Below are 16,779 nucleotides of genomic sequence, written 5' to 3'. Positions count from 1 at the left end.
AAAAAAAAAAAAAAAAAAAAAAAAAAAAAAAAAAAAAAAAAATTTTCGCACAAACAAAATAATTTCACAAACGCGTGTGCAGCGTCACTCAAGCGAACGCAGTCGCGCCTCGCATTCGTCCAAGACAGTCTTGATCGCGTTGTGTGTGATCGCGTGAACGTGAGCGGTGTCTATGTGTGCGTGGCTCGAGCGCGCTTAGTATGGAGTTTACCTTCTGTTATATTTTGTGGCATTGCATAGAATCCTATGAAAATGTGGTTTTTGGACATAGCAATACTTATTTTTCACAATTTTTATTTTTAAAAATTACTGGTCGATAGGTTACTTTATTTTGAAGAATAAATGTTATTAAAAGTTTTTTTCTAAAACTGATAGTTTAGCCGGAAAAAATTTTTTTCCATCCCATTAGTACGCCGGCTGCGCTCGATTCGGATATGGGTCATTCCACAAAAATATGTCAACTCTTAGTCCGCGCCACATTTCACATGAAATATTTGTTAATATTTTATTCCAAAATTGTTAAATAACAGCTCGCAATGTGCTTTATTTATCACCCATTTATATTTTTTGAAACTGATTTTAAAACATCTTAAATTCCTTTTGAATGACCCAAAACGTCATTCCCTAGGCATGTCCGTACTCCAAAAGTTTGTGTTTTGGGACCCACATTTATAAAAACATCAACTTTATCCTTTGTTTTAATTAACGAATAATCTATTTAAATGTATATTACACCAAATTCTATTAATATTTTGCGGTTTCAATAAACAGTAATTTGATTTTCTTTAGTTGAAAAAGAGTCTACAGCTTTTAGCGTCATTCCCTCGCCACGGACTGATTTTATAATTTTGCGCTTTAATATGTATTTAGAGTGAATGACATTTAGTTGAGTTTAAAGTACGATACGAAGTTATCCTCAGACCATACTGGCTTTGCGGTAGCCGTTTTTTGAATTAGTGCAAACGTGCCAGTTGTTGCGGAAAAATGTGTTATCCAGTTCCTTCGTCAGTCCCTAGTTGAGTAGCTTTATTGATTACAATAAGAAATTGTACATAATTTAATTAGTATTTACGTGTGGTTTTTTGGCTATTTTCGGCACATCGTATTAAGCATCTTATAATATAAAGTTAATCTGCATTTGTGTTAAGTTTTACTCCAAATCGTCAGTCCCTAGAGCGTCAGGCCCTAGCTTTAAACGGCACTTGGGACTAAATTACTAGTTAGGGAATGATGTTTTTTATATAGTGATAATAACAAAACAACTACATTATGTATATTAACTTATCTATAAATGTTAAGGTTATAAGTTTTATACTTTATTAGAAGTCATATAGGAGTAATGTAGTATGAAAAAATTGAAAATTATAATTTCTCCTAAAATAAAGCATAAAGTGACTGGCCCTTTTAGACATAAAATAATTAATTAATAAACTATAATTTACACTAATAAAGTATTCAAAAGCATCTTAAAAAAGTTACGGACAAAATGACGTCGAAAATATACAGATTTTTATGGAATGACCCATATAATGACGTCACGCGGCCTTGCGTACGTTGACTTTTAGCGGCAAAAACGGCCTATGTTTATTACTTAATATCTTCGTAAGTAATGGTCCGATTTGGATAATTCAAAAAGATATATCTTTCTTATGTCTTAAAGATTAACGTAGATACTAGTTTTATTGAATTTTCTACAACAGTACTGATCCTCATTAGAGACTTCTTCCAAAATTCAGTCAACTTTTCATTCATAGATTCTAGATTCATTCTTTCTATTTCATTTCATTCATAGAAGTAAACAAAGTAGAAAGAAAGTGCAACAAAGTTTTTTGTTTGATTGATTAACTTTTAATTATTAAAATCTCATCTAGAATGGCGCGTAGTGGGATTATGTCACCAGCGGATTCTGCACTTTATATCGCTAATAACTCTAAACATGTAAAAATACACGAAGAAGGAATCGAAAAGCTTTGTGGAGAGGTAAGTGATAAGTTTTCTCACCAACATTCAAATATTTACTAAACTAAAATAATTGATGTATTTACCTTGATACTCTTGCCAACTTTGAAACCCTCCTCTTGAGATAAAATTGATAAAACCATTTTCAGATGCTTCAATCGATGGTATCCAACAAACTTGAGATCCCAGACACTGGTGCTAGCATACAGTATCTGAGCAAAGAAGATCCACGTTCCGTAGACTGGATATATGTAGCGGATGCCTTGAATTTTTGCTTCTGGTCATATTCTGGAGCTGAAAAGTGGACCGTAGATGGACATTCAGGTTATTATGCCTTGGAAGCTGCTCTAAGTAGAGCTTTGAAAGTAAGTACACAGGAATTTCATTATTAAACCCTCTGAATGGGATCATAGTTTCATGTCAAGTGCCAAGAATCAGTTTCCTTTACTAAATTGTTCCATAATTATTATTCCAGGAAGGCCACAATGTCACCAACCCAGAATACTACTCCAAAATAACTGCAGATGACCTCAGACATATCTTTAGAAGTGACAATGATGCTAAAGTACCATTATTTGAGGAGAGGCTCTCAGTTCTACACGAAGTTGGGAGTGTACTTATAGAGAAATACAATGGAACCTTTACAACATGTTTGAAGCAAGCTTCTAAATCTGCTGAAAAGCTTCTACGGATAATCGTCAGTGATTTCCCTTGCTTCCGAGACGAAGCTGAATTTAAAAACAAAAAAGTTTCTTTGTACAAACGGGCTCAAATCCTGGTGGCAGATATTTGGAACTTCTTTGGAGGTTCTGGATGGGGAGAATTTGAAGATATAGACAAGATAACAATGTTCGCTGACTATAGAGTGCCTCAAGTTTTGGTGTACTTTGGGGCGATGAGTTACAGTGATGAGTTGATGGATAATTTGAAAAAAGGTGAGAAATCTTATACTGCAATTCCAAAATATTTGTTTTTAAATATTTTTATTTAAGTCAGCATATATGCACGTTTAGGTTATCCTAAAAATATAGATTTTAAAATTTGATGAATTATTGCTTTATTACAGATATCCTCTTACCCAGTGGTTCTGAAGAAGAAGTAGAAATCCGAGGCTGCTCCATTCACACAGTTGAGCTGATCAAGCGCAGATTAAAGGAGAAGACTGAAGGTCAGTCCAACGTACAAGTCCCTAACTCCAGTCTGATTGACTACTACCTATGGTGCTACCGAAGGAAATACGCTGATGAACTGGAGAAAGTCCCCTTCCACAAAACATTGGGTATATTTTATTAATATTTTACAATTAAGTAACTAATAGACTAAGAGCTAGTGAACGCCAGACTTACGTCATTTTATAAAAGCTGAAAGTTTGTCAGCGTATGCTCCCAATATAGGATATAATGTTGGTGAATTATGAAGTTTGGGTCGTGGTGGCTTTGGGAGCTACCCTAAAAAAACTGTCTGGCAAGGAGTTGGAACTGTCAAAACTGTCTGGCTGTTGGGGAAAATACTTCTAATTATTGTCCAAATATTATACATAAAAATCAGATTTAATGGTATAACGTTAGTAGAATTACAGTCTTTTGAATATACAGAAAAAGCCACCGTAAAAGTTAGACTTACGTTATACTATAAAATCTGATTTTTATGTATAATATTTGGGCAATAATTAGAAGTATTTTCCCCAACAGCCAGACAGTTTTGACAGTTCCAACTCCTTGCCAGACAGTTTTTTTAGGGTAGCTCCCAAAGCCACCACGACCCAAACTTCATAATTCACCAACATTATATCCTATATTGGGAGCATACGCTGACAAACTTTCAGCTTTTATAAAATGACGTAGGTCTGGCGTTCACTAGCTCTTAGTCTATAAAGTATGTATTCTTGGTAATAAAATAAGAATTGAATAAAATTTTGAAGGTAGGTGAAAAAATGTACTGCCATTTTTTTTTAATTTGGCTGTTGTTACCAGTGTCTGAGTGTATAAACCATAGACAATAATCACAACTTTCTGTGGTGTTGCCTGAGTTAAAAAGTTTTAGATACTTATGCCAAAATCAAGTATCATGATTTGATTTGAAATTTTAGCTTTTTTTGGGGCTAAAATTGGTAATAATAAAATACTAAAATATTTTTTTTATTAAAGAGCTTACACATTAGGTTAGACTTTTTACACATTAGTAGAGTTAGTGTAAAAACGTGTTGTGATTCCTGACCCGACCACGACATGGAACGGAGTTTTTACTGTGGCACAAAATGGTAATTTTAATTGTGTTTTACTGTGCCACTTATCCCAAGAATTTGTGCCTTGTACTTTTTGAGTAATAAGAGGACGAATGTGGTCGGGCTGGAGATCACGGTTCCTGGCCCGACCACAAGCAGATCTAATAAAATATCAATAGTGTGAAGTTACTGATTATGCCAAAAATATGTGCCAAACTGTGCCTACAGCAAACGTAAAGCATTTTCTATTATATCACAAAATAAATCTAGATTCGGATTAGTTAGTTTTTAGCATGCTCATTTGAACACTTTGTTTGTGACAATTACGTCGTCTAGGTAACTTTAAGTAATCGATGTTCACCGATTAATTGAAGATTTTTCGTCCGATTTGAGTGACTTTTTTTGTTTTATAGTAGATACTTGCCATTTGGTCCCATACACAATTTAATTTAGTTTAACATTGTTTAATTGTAATCTGAATCCGAAAAATTCTGTACGAAAATCATGCTCATAAAATGAAAACGACTACGGTAAACTAAATCAAATTGTGTATGGGACCAAATGGCAAGTATCTACTATCGAACAAAAAAGAGTCACTCAAATCGGACGAGAAATCTTCAAGTAATCGGTGAACCTAAAGTTACCTAGACGACGTAATTGTCACGAACAAAGTGTTCAAATGAGCATGCTAAAAACTAAGTAATCCGAATCTAGATTTATTCTGTGATATAATAGAAAATGCTTTACGTTTGCTATAGGCACAGTTTGGCACATATTTTTGGCATAATCAGTAACTTCACACTATTGATATTTTATTAGATTTGCTTGTGGTCGGGCCAGGAACCGTGATCTCCAGCCCGACCACTATCGTCCTCTTATTACTCAAAAAGTACAAGACACAAATTCTAGGGATAAGTGGCACAGTAAAACACAATTAAAATTACCATTTTGTGCCACAGTAAAAACTCCGTTCCATGTCGTGGTCGGGTCAGGAATCACAACACGTAAAAACCCTTGGTGCATACTTATATTCTTGACGCATTTAATTGTAAAAATAAAACTACACAAAATATGTTTATTGTGAATTTTGTGATAATATATTTTAAGGAAATCGAGTATTTTTATAAAATAAAACAAAATGTTATTGTTTACATGTAGAATTTATTTATACATTATAACCCTTATTCTCTTACACATTAAGCTTATTGGTATGTCTACAGCTCGCTTTCTAGCTACATCGTTATCACATGATTGCAGTGGTCTATATTTTTCAAGGGAAAATGTATTATTGCACTTAGCACAATGTCTTACCGTTATAAACTACCACTAGGATACCTAAATTTTACTATGGACACAACCACTAGAGAATTACCCAATGTATTCATGATTATTTACAACTTTGGCATTCGAATATAATAATAATGACTTAAATAGTGAAGTGACAATGTTTACAAAAATGGCACTAAATATTTACATCATAAACGATCTATTTATGTACACACTTTTTATGATTCGTGAAATAAGTGCTTATTCTAAAAAAACTTTTTTTGTCATAAACATTGACACCAAGTGGCTTAACTACCATAGCTTGTTTACAGGTTGATAAACAAGCTGTAGTTCCACTCACATGAAAGATATTTTAACGCTAATGAATGAAAATCACGCATTTTTGACACGAACTCTTCGTACACAAAGTAGTTTTCTGGGGAAAATGGCTCTTTTCATAAATATTATAAGTCAAATTGGATCTTATAAACTTCTTGTAGACCCAGTTCTAAACTAACCGAGGTTCTTGATCTATGAGAAATAACATTTATTACTTACTTAAATTTAAAATGTTAGTGGGATATAAAACAACACCATTGCTTAGTTTATTTGCTCTTGGAAAGTACGCGATGAGTTATGATGACTCAGTTGATAGGCCAGTACAAGATAAGATTACACTAAATAAGGCACGTTTAATTTTAAAAATTTACTAGAAAATTACTGAAGATCGTAATCGTAGAAAATCTAAAATTATTTGTTGAATAAATAATACTGATTTATAATGAAGCATTCTAGATCTATTTATTGTTGAACTTAGATTTCAGACTTTCGAAGAACGCTAGTTTAGACTTAATGGTGCCAGGTTCTGGTAGTGGGCTGCCGGGTCGACTGGATTCCTTCGTGACCTCCTCACCTTCAGGGATTTCTTTGGATCCTCCAGGAACTGTTAGGGGAGTTGCCATGGACAATTTCAGTTCTTCCCTAAATTCCTTCGAGATGCTTCTGGCAGTAAGGCTGTGCATGTACACTTGCTTATTGCTCGGTTTGGAGTCACCATTCAGGATGTTCTCTTTGCTTTTTCGTCGCCGCATGTATGAGTAAGGTTGAGGTAGCTATGGAAATTGATAAAGTGTTTAGGTACACATAGTTACTTTATTAGTATACTCGTATTTATGTAATTAAGAACGAGAAGTTGCTTCTATTCATAAGGGCCGGGTGGCCCGTGTGTGTAAGACATGGTGTGGTGTGAAACTAATTTATTTTTTACTTATTATTATTATTCTCTCTAATGGCTTCAATGGTGCGAATTTGAAGCACACTGGTTTAGATTGTGAAGAACACCTGTCAAACCTTCAGATGTGAAAAAAATTCTAGTGGTGTTTTATTTAAATCTTTAAAATCACAAGATGATTTTGTAAGTCTTAAAATTTGACATGGTGATAGGCACTATCAAATACTAAAATATTAAGTGCCTAATAATTAACGTACTAATGTACTTGATACATTGTGTATGATATTGCTAAGATTACAAATATACAGTGTGAGTCACGTTAAAGTGTACATATGAAAATAGATGAAACTAGACCTATTTTTATCGACAAAAAAGAGGTCAAAAAATTTTAGAGATTTTTTTTTAATTTTTTATAGATTTTTTTTTCTTCCAATTACTTATTGTAAAGAAAACGTAATAACTTTTAAACTAAGCAATATATCCTGATAAAATAAAAACAGTAATAATGCTAAATAACAGGCGGTACTAAAAAAATACATAAAATACACAAAAAAGGCCAACAAATAATAAAAAATGATACTTTTTGAAAAAAAATGGCTTTTAAATTCGTGTTTTTTTGGTTATTTGATAAATTTCTCCAAAAATGCCCCTATATCCGGTAGTTTTTATTACTTTGTATTATTCTCCATCGTATTACCTTCGTAAAACCAAAAATCGCATGTCTCTATCCCTATCACAACGTTTGCAATGATCGTTTGAACTAAGCCTCTGCGGGCGCGCCATTCAACGCTTCGTTAACAACGAAACTGAAAATGGCTCTAGATTTGTAATATTGATAAAGACAAGTTAGATTTCAAATAAAAACAAAAGATTTCGAAGTATAATAAGCATTTTAGTTAAAATTAAAATTGTCTCTACCTGTAGCGGAAGATAATGTTGTGGCAGACCTTTGTTCAAACGGTCATAGCAAATGTTGTGATAGGGATAGAGACATGCGATTTTTGGTTTTACAAAGATAATACGATAGAGAATAATACAAAGTAATAAAAACCACCTGTTATAGGGGCATTTTTTGGAGAAATTTATCAAATAACCAAAAAAACACGAATTTAAAAGCAATTTTTTTTCAAAAAGTATCATTTTTTATTATTTGTTGGCCTTTTTTGTGTATTTTATGTATTTTTTTAGTATCGCCTGTTATTTAGCATTATAACTGTTTTTATTTTTATCAGGATATACCGCTTAGTTTAAAAGTTATTACGTTTTCTTTACAACAAGTAATTGGAAGAAAAAAAATTCTATAAAAAATTAAAAAAAAATCTCAAAAAAATTTTGACCACTTTTTTGTCGATAAAAATAGGTATAGTCTCATCTATTTTCATATGTACACTTTAACGTGACTCACACTGTATTTACTAACCTTGGCCGGTTCATTGAGATTGTCCATGCTTACAAATTTCTTCGCCAACTCCTTAACTTTGGGCAACTGAGCTAGTATGTCATCGATTTCACTGTTCCTCTCCGATAAATCTTCATCGAAACTTTCCTCGATTATAACTGATTCTTCGACCAACTCGATATTTGGACTGAATTTCTCACCGGCTTCTTCGAAAACGTTGTTATCTGGTATATCGATGTTGTCGTTCGTGTCAGTCACTACCTCGTATCTGGGCGATACGTTATCTTCGGGCTTACATCTCACTATCTCGCCTGTTTGTACATTGTAGATCTTAATGGAGTCTTCCAAACTACTAGAGCTTATGTAAGAATTGTCAACGCTCAGATTTGTTGGTGATTTGGCAGGTTCTTCCATCTCTTTATTCTCTACGTCCAATGAAGGTGTATTTGTGTTGTAGGCAGTTTGCAGGATTTCTTCAAATTTCTTATCAGTGTCGTCATCGTCCACGTAAGCGGGTTTTGCAGAAAATAGTGTGTGTTCATTTAAGTCTTCGTATTCTATCAAAATCGTGTCATTGTTCCTCGGCATGGTGGATATAGAGTCGTATGTCTGATCGTCAACAGCAAATTTGGTGTACTGCTGGTTCGTCGCAATGGCGTTAAATTGTTTTATGAGCGATCCCTGAAATTTAAATGTCATTTGGATAAAGTGATTTAGGTATAATTAGTATAATAAACATTATGATAATTTTAATTCCAGTACAACTTGACGTTTTAGGTATGTGTATACATAGTGTCTATTCTAGAGCGCTATCTAGAAGCCCCACTCCGTGCTCATTTACTCAAGTTATGTTTCTATTTTGTTTACGTGGACGACGTGCTGTTAGGGACAATTAAAACGTGCGTCTTTGGAAATTGTGAAGAAGTAATTAAAATTGTTAATGTAAGAGAAATGGTAAGAAATGATTGTTATGGTTTCGGTGAAGCATTCTATGTGATAGTCGCATGGTAAAGTGTGATTGATAGAGTCGTTATTCGGAACCTTGTTAGTTAGTGGCAAGCCATCCAATGCTGCAATGTTAGTCATAAGTCTGCCAAAATCATACAACACTCACCACTAACGTCTCGGTGGATTACTGTAGTAATATTACTGAAAATTTTATTAGAAGGACACAAATCTATAAGTGCAGCTAGGATCATACTCTCATGTATTAAGTGCAGAGTGCTGTTAGTCAGCGATATTATTTCTTTCAACATGCCAACTTTAAACACAACAGGCAACATAGGTACGCTGTGTCAAAACGAAGATATTTCATTCAAATAGATGATTTAGTAATGACTGGCTTTTTCCACCTCCGGAAATGCTTAGAAGATTGTTAAAAAGTAACCTAAGTATAACCTAAATTAAAGATCGGAAAGTCTGGCCATCTATGTATGTATCGTACATAGTGTAGAGATTCGTATAGTACAACAGTTAAAGAATCGGTAGGAATGATATTTTCAGTTGGGGTGCTTCAAGGCGAATGTGTATTAGCGAATGTCGATCTGATTCACCAGAGGTCGTTACGAAAGCCCTTGCTTAACCTGAGACTGCCCCCGAACGTATAATTGAGGACCGGGCGGCGTTTGGCGCGCGCGCCGAAGTCGTCGCTCCTCAGAGTGCCGCTGCGCCTAACATTGCTATACGTCTCGAAAAGATCTTCAGTTATTTCAGGTTTTTTCGGTATTCTAAGTCTAACTATATCCTCGTTTTCCACATAACCGTCACCTTCATCGTACTCAATCGTGTTATTTAATCTTACGTTGGCGTTTCGACTGACATTACGCGTGTCTGTCGCATGATTCTCATCAGCGTTATCGTGTTTGTCGGGGTTTTCGAAAATGGGGTTTATGGCGAAGTTGGGGCTCGCGTTTCTGGGGCTGAGGACGGCGCGCACGATGTTCTGGTGCAGCGCGCACGCCTCGAGGTCGCCCAGGGAGCTGCTGGCACTTACAGGAGCGAGCTCTGTATCGAAATTGTCTAAACTGGCCGACTTGTTCAGCGACGACAGCGAGCTAGCGTCGCTCAGACTCGTCTTCTTCCGACCCCCGGAGGACGCTTTCGCCTCTTTTATGTAATAATCTCTCCCGTATCTGCGAAAAAATAAACATTGTTTAGGAAATAAAGTTTTAATATTTTGAAGCTGCACCTCTAACTTGCTTTTTTTGTTTAAAATTTTGATATAAATCAATTGCTTTGATGGAATCGCACCTTTCGTTTGCCGAGTGGCTGATCTGTTAAATTCAAATTCAAATTTAAAATACGTTTATTGTGAATCACAGGTACCTACATACTAGGTTGTCAAATTATAAATGGATATAAATCGGCTGCGTTCCGCCTTGAAGGCATACAATAGTTAGTGCTTATTCTTAAAAAAATAGAACTACTAATTTTTCTATTTATGTTTTTTTATCTTCTGCCACTTACCGTTTGTATTGTGGAACTTCCTCCGCTAATACATCTTTAAGTATCTTAGGTGATGGACTTTTTGATCTCGTGCCGTTCATATGCACAGCATCACCGTTCAGTACCAAGGCTGGTTTATTCTGAGAAGCTTCTTCTTTAACTGGGATTTCGTCTTCAGTGACATTCTTGTTAACATCTTCGTCTGTCGCTTGTTTAGGATTTTCATCATCTATTTCTTTAGTTTTCGTGGTAATCATGTCGAATAGTGATGAAGTGCTTTTGGCTGACAGACGTTTCTGAATGGCTTCAGGAGAATAAGGATTGTTTGGCATTTCAACGTAGTTCAACCACTTCTTACGCTCGCGGTATGCGATTGAACCTGTAAATGATTTATTTATTTTTAATGCTCATTCATACAAATAACAAGTTTCTACAATACAGGTCTTATTTATGTAAATAGCTACGGTGACGTTACTGATACGAATTTAGATATTTTTGCTAGCAACTGAAATATTGCAAAAAGTTTAATTACACTTTGATAAATGAATCGTTTTATTACCTGGTATTAAATCGTCGACATCTTTATCGGTGTCTCGGGTCGGTATTCTGAAAGATGTTAAGTTTTTTAGTAAACAATAATATAATAGTCTGACTGATTTTTGTCCCGTTAAAAACAATGTTTTTGAGAAGATTTAAGAATTTCTTTTTCTTATTTTAAATTAGATCATTATTTCTTATGCAGCTGACATATAAAATGTAGTGTACTATACACAGGGATGTCTCTATACACCTGATCTGCTCAGGTCTTCTGCTTATTTCCAATCCAACTATGGGCAATAAATTTGCGTTAACTTACAGGCGCCACAAGCTGTTTACGTGGCTTGTCAACCAATTATGTAATGAATTAAAATCAAAATACTTACTGCTGTGTGTCATCATCAAAATGTTTTCTTCGTAAGCTGTCGGCATATCTCTGAACAGGAACTGTGACAGTTTCTTCATACTCCCCAACACGTTCGTGGCGATTAAGAGTGTTTGTTGACCCTGGAATGTATGATAATGAATTGATAACAATAAAATCTAACGTATTACAAAATAGGTATTAGCAAAAAACTTCTAATCAGAGGTCAGCAACCTTTCAAGAATTAAATCATACCTTTATTACTCGATAAGCTGTCTAATAAATCTTCCGAGCTGTTTCCATTAATCTTTGCATCGACTTCGTCAAAACACTTATCAGGTTTTCTACTCAAAATAGCTCTGTGAATTTCTTCTTTGACGGAGAACTCTGTTTTTGGCAACGGACCGCTATCTATGTCTATGATCAAAATAGAATCATGACTGTTGTCATAATCATCATTAGCATGTATAATTTTCGCGTCGATGACCTTGTTATTGTTCAGTTGTTCGTTAACGGCGTCTGCTACATTGTCTTCGTGTTCGGTGCCAGATTGTTCGAAGTCGTCTCCGTCAATGATGGTTAGACTGTCTGGCTCAAAGTCCATGTCGTCGTGTTTGGGTTTTCCGCCGATGACGTGTTTGGAATCTAGTACTTTCTTGATGTCGCTTTTGTATTGTTCGTCCGGTTCTTCTTCTTGGTCGCTGGCGTTGTCGGACAAGTCGGTGGTGTCGTCGGCATCGCGGTCGCCGATGAGCGCTCTGTACTCGGTGTTGGAGTTGGGGACTAGCATGGGGACTGGCACTGATTGGAGTGTCTTTATCTTTTTCTTTTGGAACAGCCAGTTCTCTTCCCATGTGCCGTCGATAGCTTGGATGTCGCTGCCGGATACTTCGTCGAAATCGCGTTCTGCGTTGTCTGTAATGTGAAAGATTTCAAAGTTGTTACTTATACAACTTTATCTCTATTGGTCCATACCTTTCATCATTGTTTACAATACTTACCATGATGCACGATGTCTCCGCCGAATTCGGGGAACGGCACTCGTCTGGGCAGTTCCAGTGCATCATCAGTCGCTTCTCCTTCCTCCCAGTCTGACACATCTTCCTCTTCGCGAAGCTGAAAACCAGATTTAGATAATGTTAGATCTTTAGATGTTGCTTCATTGTTATGGTGTGATGGATCAACCCTATGATTTGAAGTTATGACTAACTGTAACTTTAGCCTCATTAAACTTTATTGAACACAGGCTTAAGGGGTTTTTTAAGTTAGAAGTTTTGAGGCGGCCGTTAGTCGTCGATTTGCAGGACCCCGACATGGAAAATTGATGGAAGATGTCCCTATTGTGCCGGGAGTGCATAAGGACCGCTCAGAGGGCGTAGGGCTGGCGCTCGTCTGGTGTCTCTCGATGCCTTAGAGGAGGGAATGCAAGGGGGTAGTCAACTCACAGGAGGTGAGATGTTCCTATTGTGCCGGGAGTGTATAAGGTCCGCTCAGAGGGCGGGGTGGATGCCGCTCCGTCTGGTCTCTCGATGCCTAAAAGCAGGGAATGCCAGGGGAGGTACTCACAGGGGGCGAGATGTCCCTATTGTGCCGGGAGTGCAGAGACCGCGGCGAGGAGCGCTCGGAGCCGCTGCGTCTGGTGTCTCTCGATGCCTTAGAGGAGGGAATGCAGGGGGGTACTCACAGGGGGTGAGATGTCCCTATTGTGCCGGGAGTGCAGAGACCGCGGCGAGGAGCGCTCGGAGCCGCTGCGTCTGGTGTCTCTCGATGCCTTAGAGGAGGGAATGCAGGGGGGTACTCACAGGGGGTGAGATGTCCCTATTGTGCCGGGAGTGCAGAGACCGCGGCGAGGAGCGCTCGGAGCCGCTGCGTCTGGTGTCTCTCGATGCCTCAGAGGGAATGCAGGGGGTACTCACAGGGGGCGAGATGTCCCTATTGTGCCGGGAGTGTATAAGGACCGCTCAGAGGGCGTAGGGCTGGCGCTCGTCTGGTGTCTCTCGATGCCTTAGATGAAGGAATGCAGGGGGTACTCACAGGGGGCGAGATGTCCCTATTGTGCCGGGAGTGTATAAGGACCGCTCAGAGGGCGTAGGGCAGACGCTCGTCTGGTGTCTCTCGATGCCTTAGAGGAGGGAATGCAAGGGGGGTACTCAACTCACAGGAGGTGAGATGTTCCTATTGTGCCGGGAGTGTAGAAGGACCGCTCAGAGGGCGGAGTGGATGCTGCTCCGTCTGGTCTCTCGATGCCTAAAAGGAGGGAATGCCAGGGGAGGTACTCACAGGGGGCGAGATGTCCCTATTGCGCCGGGAGTGCAGAGACCGCGGCGAGGAGCGCTCGGAGGGCGTGGGGCTGGCGCTGGCGGAGTGGATGCCGCTGCTGCGCCCGCCGGAGCCGCTCTCCGTCTGGTATCTTTCGATGACCTGGAATTAGAAGAAAAACTACTTTATAGCTCAGTATTAAGGTTTAAAGTACACGGTTTGGAGGACACGGTGAGTCTGATTGAATTATCCCAGCCGCTTTTGGCGGGTCACAAAGGTGTCGGACTTAGGAATGGAAAGTTTATGAAGAAAGTATTACACATAAATGTAGGTATAAGTGTGAGGTCGTTAAAATAAGGATTTTTCTCTGATGGTCAGATGGTATATTATTATTGTATTATCTTATGGACCTACTTATGAATGTCGCTATAGTACGGGTGCTGTTAGGTTTTGGGTTAAGGCTAGATTGTTCGTTGATAATCGGTGTAATTGTAGGTAGGATTTATTACACGAGTATTATAATGGACTTGACTTTAATTATGTAAGTGCCTAGAGTCTAGGCCCTAGACCTACATAGCCTTTTGCTGAAAAATGGCTAAAATGAAATTATTATTTAGCTCTAACGTAAATGGATAATATTAGTAGGTACCGTCATGCTAATATGACATAAAAGTATGTATGCAGTATGGCTAACTAGACAATATGAAAAAAGCAGAACTTATTGATTTGGGTCCTAAAACAAATGTTAACCTCTCCGTCCCCACCATCATTGGGGAAATACACGACACCCCCGAAGAAGTTGTACATTTTGAAGGTGAAATCGGATCGGGCATCGATCGAGCTGCCCCCGGTCTCGAGTTTCGATCGAGTTGACATCGACTCGCTCGCGAACGGATTCGCACTGCGGAGCGGAGGAAAGGGTTTGTCGGGGTGCTATATAGGGCTGTGCCTATTCACTGTTTTATTTATACGATGGCAGTTGATTTCACAGAGAAATTTTAGTCAAGCTCATAATATTCCTACCTACAAGGAGTACTTATACTTATACCTAACTACGCCAGAGCAAGCCAAATAGAGGGAGCTCTTGCTCTAAATCCACTACGTTAAACTTCAAACCTTTGATCTCAAGCCAAATATCGTATAACACCAGACAAACTACGAACAATCACTGGTATCCAGCTGTTAAATAGAACTTAAAGGATAGACAAACGAGAGTTAAGACTTGATGCTGCTATAGCGTCATGATTTTCGAGAATTTTCAAATATGAATTAGTGCTAACTTCAAAATAACAAAGCCATTCTCTATGTAAATTACTGATATGTAAATTAGTTACACCTCATCTTTCTCAATATACATTATCTATGTGGTAATCCAGCTGTTGCAAAAACACGCGTTTCAGTATGACTATGTGCGTTTGCTACGAATGCCAATGACCGGTCGTGGCCTTGTCACCTGCCTTCTTGAAAGGTGTACGAACAGTGCAAAAATACTATTTTATGTTCCTGATCCACACATGCATTTTTTTGCACATCCAAAAATAATTTCCTAAATAACAGGAACTGTTTCTTAGATTTCGATATTTCTTACTTTCGTAACTATCGACTTAAATAAAGGGACCCGCGCCCGCGGAAAGATTCGAACTCATTAGAAGTAGGTACTAGTTAGTTTTGCATTGGAGGGAAGTTGGCCTTTTCTTAGCTGCAAACTCACTATGTGTTTTTGATTAATTTCGTTATGGGTCCAATGACAGCTTAGCTTTGCCTCGGGACATACCTTCACTGATTGAGTTTTTTTTATTGGCGGTCATGCTGCAGATCCTGGCTATGCTGGAATTAGCAATGATGGGAACGTTTCGTCGTTTTTCATTTTGGCAACTGTAATGTTTGAAACTGCTGTTTACCCCTTATTCCTGTTTACCCACACCATTCATTCATTTGCATTTACAGTTTGTTTACTAAAACGACCTAGCAATATCCCGTATGCGCACGCGCACGTCTGCGACAAACCGGTAGTTATGCAAAGCGATCACCTTGACACATTGCGATACTTTCGATCGAGAACACTCCATAATTAATTGACATTAAAGACGCCGATATTATTTGCAATTTTTAAAATTAATTTATCATATTGATTATCGCTAACGAAATTGCGGAACACATTTTTATTCGGACGAAGAATGTGATTTAAAAGAATAAAGGTCCTTACTTACAGACCCCTAATAGTTTTGTTATTAGGAGTAATTGGTTGTTTTGTTTAGTTATCTAGCTGGTAAACCTTAGTTCAAAAATAATAGATAACTTAGGTTTGTTAACTAGAAGGTTCATTATAAAAATGCGCTATTGTAGAGGCTTGTTTATATCTAGAAAGTTCTGGCAATTTGAATACATAATTAATTAGATTACATATCAAGAATTTAAATCAATAATTATTGTGTATGGAATTTTTTTATCACTGAAAAACACCAAAACAATACGTAGGTACCTACGTTTTTCCGATAGTTAAGATATTCCTCATAAATTGTAAACTAAAACAACGTCCTTAAACCCAATAATACAGACATAAACACAAAGTGTTAGGTAACTCACAAAAGCTATGAAGTACAGCCATATCACCACACCAATCATGAACAACGTCAACATTTTCACTGCACAAATTATCTACATTTAGGAAAACCGGTCGGCGGGAGTGAGTCAACAGCACTGAACTTTAATTAGGCTTAAGATCTACACTTAATACATACCATTTCTTTCCCGCGTCGAGACAGTATATCATTAGCTGTAGAACCAAAGCCGATATGAGCTATCGATGTCTTATCAGATAGTGTTATCACGAATCATGGCTACGGGACAGCGAAGAACACTTTCTCAACGAAAATAGCCCGAAAAGTTGATATCCGCTTGATATCTTCATTTTTCGTTAATCGATTGCTCCGGGTAGCGATTAACGAGCGAAGGTAATAGCTGTTATCACTTACATGTACAGATTATTCTGTTATCGAAATTTTCAATTTAAACCCCATTTTTAATGGATTAGTGTTTTGATAATTATTGTTGTTGTTTGCTACTGACAAACATTCTTCTTTCACCTTTGATTA

General features: G+C 37.4%; 2 protein-coding genes across 6 annotated transcripts in view; one reads left to right on the top strand and one right to left on the bottom strand.

Moving 5' to 3' along the window:
• The first annotated feature begins 1,800 nt into the window (after window positions 1-1,800).
• LOC114357753 (queuosine salvage protein) lies at window positions 1,801-4,280 on the top strand. Of its 2 annotated transcripts, none has more exons than XM_028311526.1 (5): window positions 1,801-1,980; window positions 2,109-2,324; window positions 2,435-2,894; window positions 3,026-3,274; window positions 3,834-4,280. In XM_028311526.1, the coding sequence occupies exons 1-4, from the start codon at window positions 1,873-1,875 to the stop codon at window positions 3,250-3,252; spliced, it is 1,011 nt and encodes a 336-aa protein (XP_028167327.1). In that variant the 5' UTR covers window positions 1,801-1,872; the 3' UTR covers window positions 3,253-3,274; window positions 3,834-4,280. The 2 variants fall into 2 exon arrangements, with proteins under 2 accessions (XP_028167327.1, XP_028167325.1); XM_028311524.1 differs by having other exon boundaries at window positions 3,026-3,271; window positions 3,831-4,279.
• A 1,044-nt stretch (window positions 4,281-5,324) lies between these two features.
• LOC114357751 (uncharacterized) overlaps window positions 5,325-16,779 on the bottom strand; it is a 47,837-nt gene continuing 36,382 nt past the window's right edge. For 3 of the 4 annotated variants that reach the window (XM_028311521.1, XM_028311522.1, XM_028311520.1), the window contains exons 4-12: window positions 13,706-13,846; window positions 12,427-12,541; window positions 11,681-12,340; window positions 11,448-11,568; window positions 11,084-11,130; window positions 10,546-10,903; window positions 9,881-10,211; window positions 8,101-8,760; window positions 5,325-6,561 (exon numbers count right to left, since the gene is read on the bottom strand). In XM_028311521.1, the coding sequence (XP_028167322.1) occupies window positions 6,247-6,561; window positions 8,101-8,760; window positions 9,881-10,211; window positions 10,546-10,903; window positions 11,084-11,130; window positions 11,448-11,568; window positions 11,681-12,340; window positions 12,427-12,541; window positions 13,706-13,846 (2,748 nt within the window). In that variant the 3' untranslated portion in view covers window positions 5,325-6,246. Of the gene's footprint in view, window positions 6,562-8,100; window positions 8,761-9,880; window positions 10,212-10,545; window positions 10,904-11,083; window positions 11,131-11,447; window positions 11,569-11,680; window positions 12,341-12,426; window positions 12,542-13,705; window positions 13,847-16,270; window positions 16,396-16,779 lie in introns of those variants that run through there. The other variant, XM_028311523.1, reaches the window with a different exon arrangement.

This window comes from Ostrinia furnacalis, unplaced genomic scaffold, assembly GCF_004193835.3.
Source record: "Ostrinia furnacalis isolate ACB-3 unplaced genomic scaffold, ASM419383v2 OfSCF3339, whole genome shotgun sequence".
In the NCBI taxonomy this organism is placed as follows: domain Eukaryota; kingdom Metazoa; phylum Arthropoda; class Insecta; order Lepidoptera; family Crambidae; genus Ostrinia; species Ostrinia furnacalis.
The sequence above is the reverse complement of the archived record's forward strand: the minus strand, read 5'-3'. Positions and strand labels throughout refer to the sequence as shown.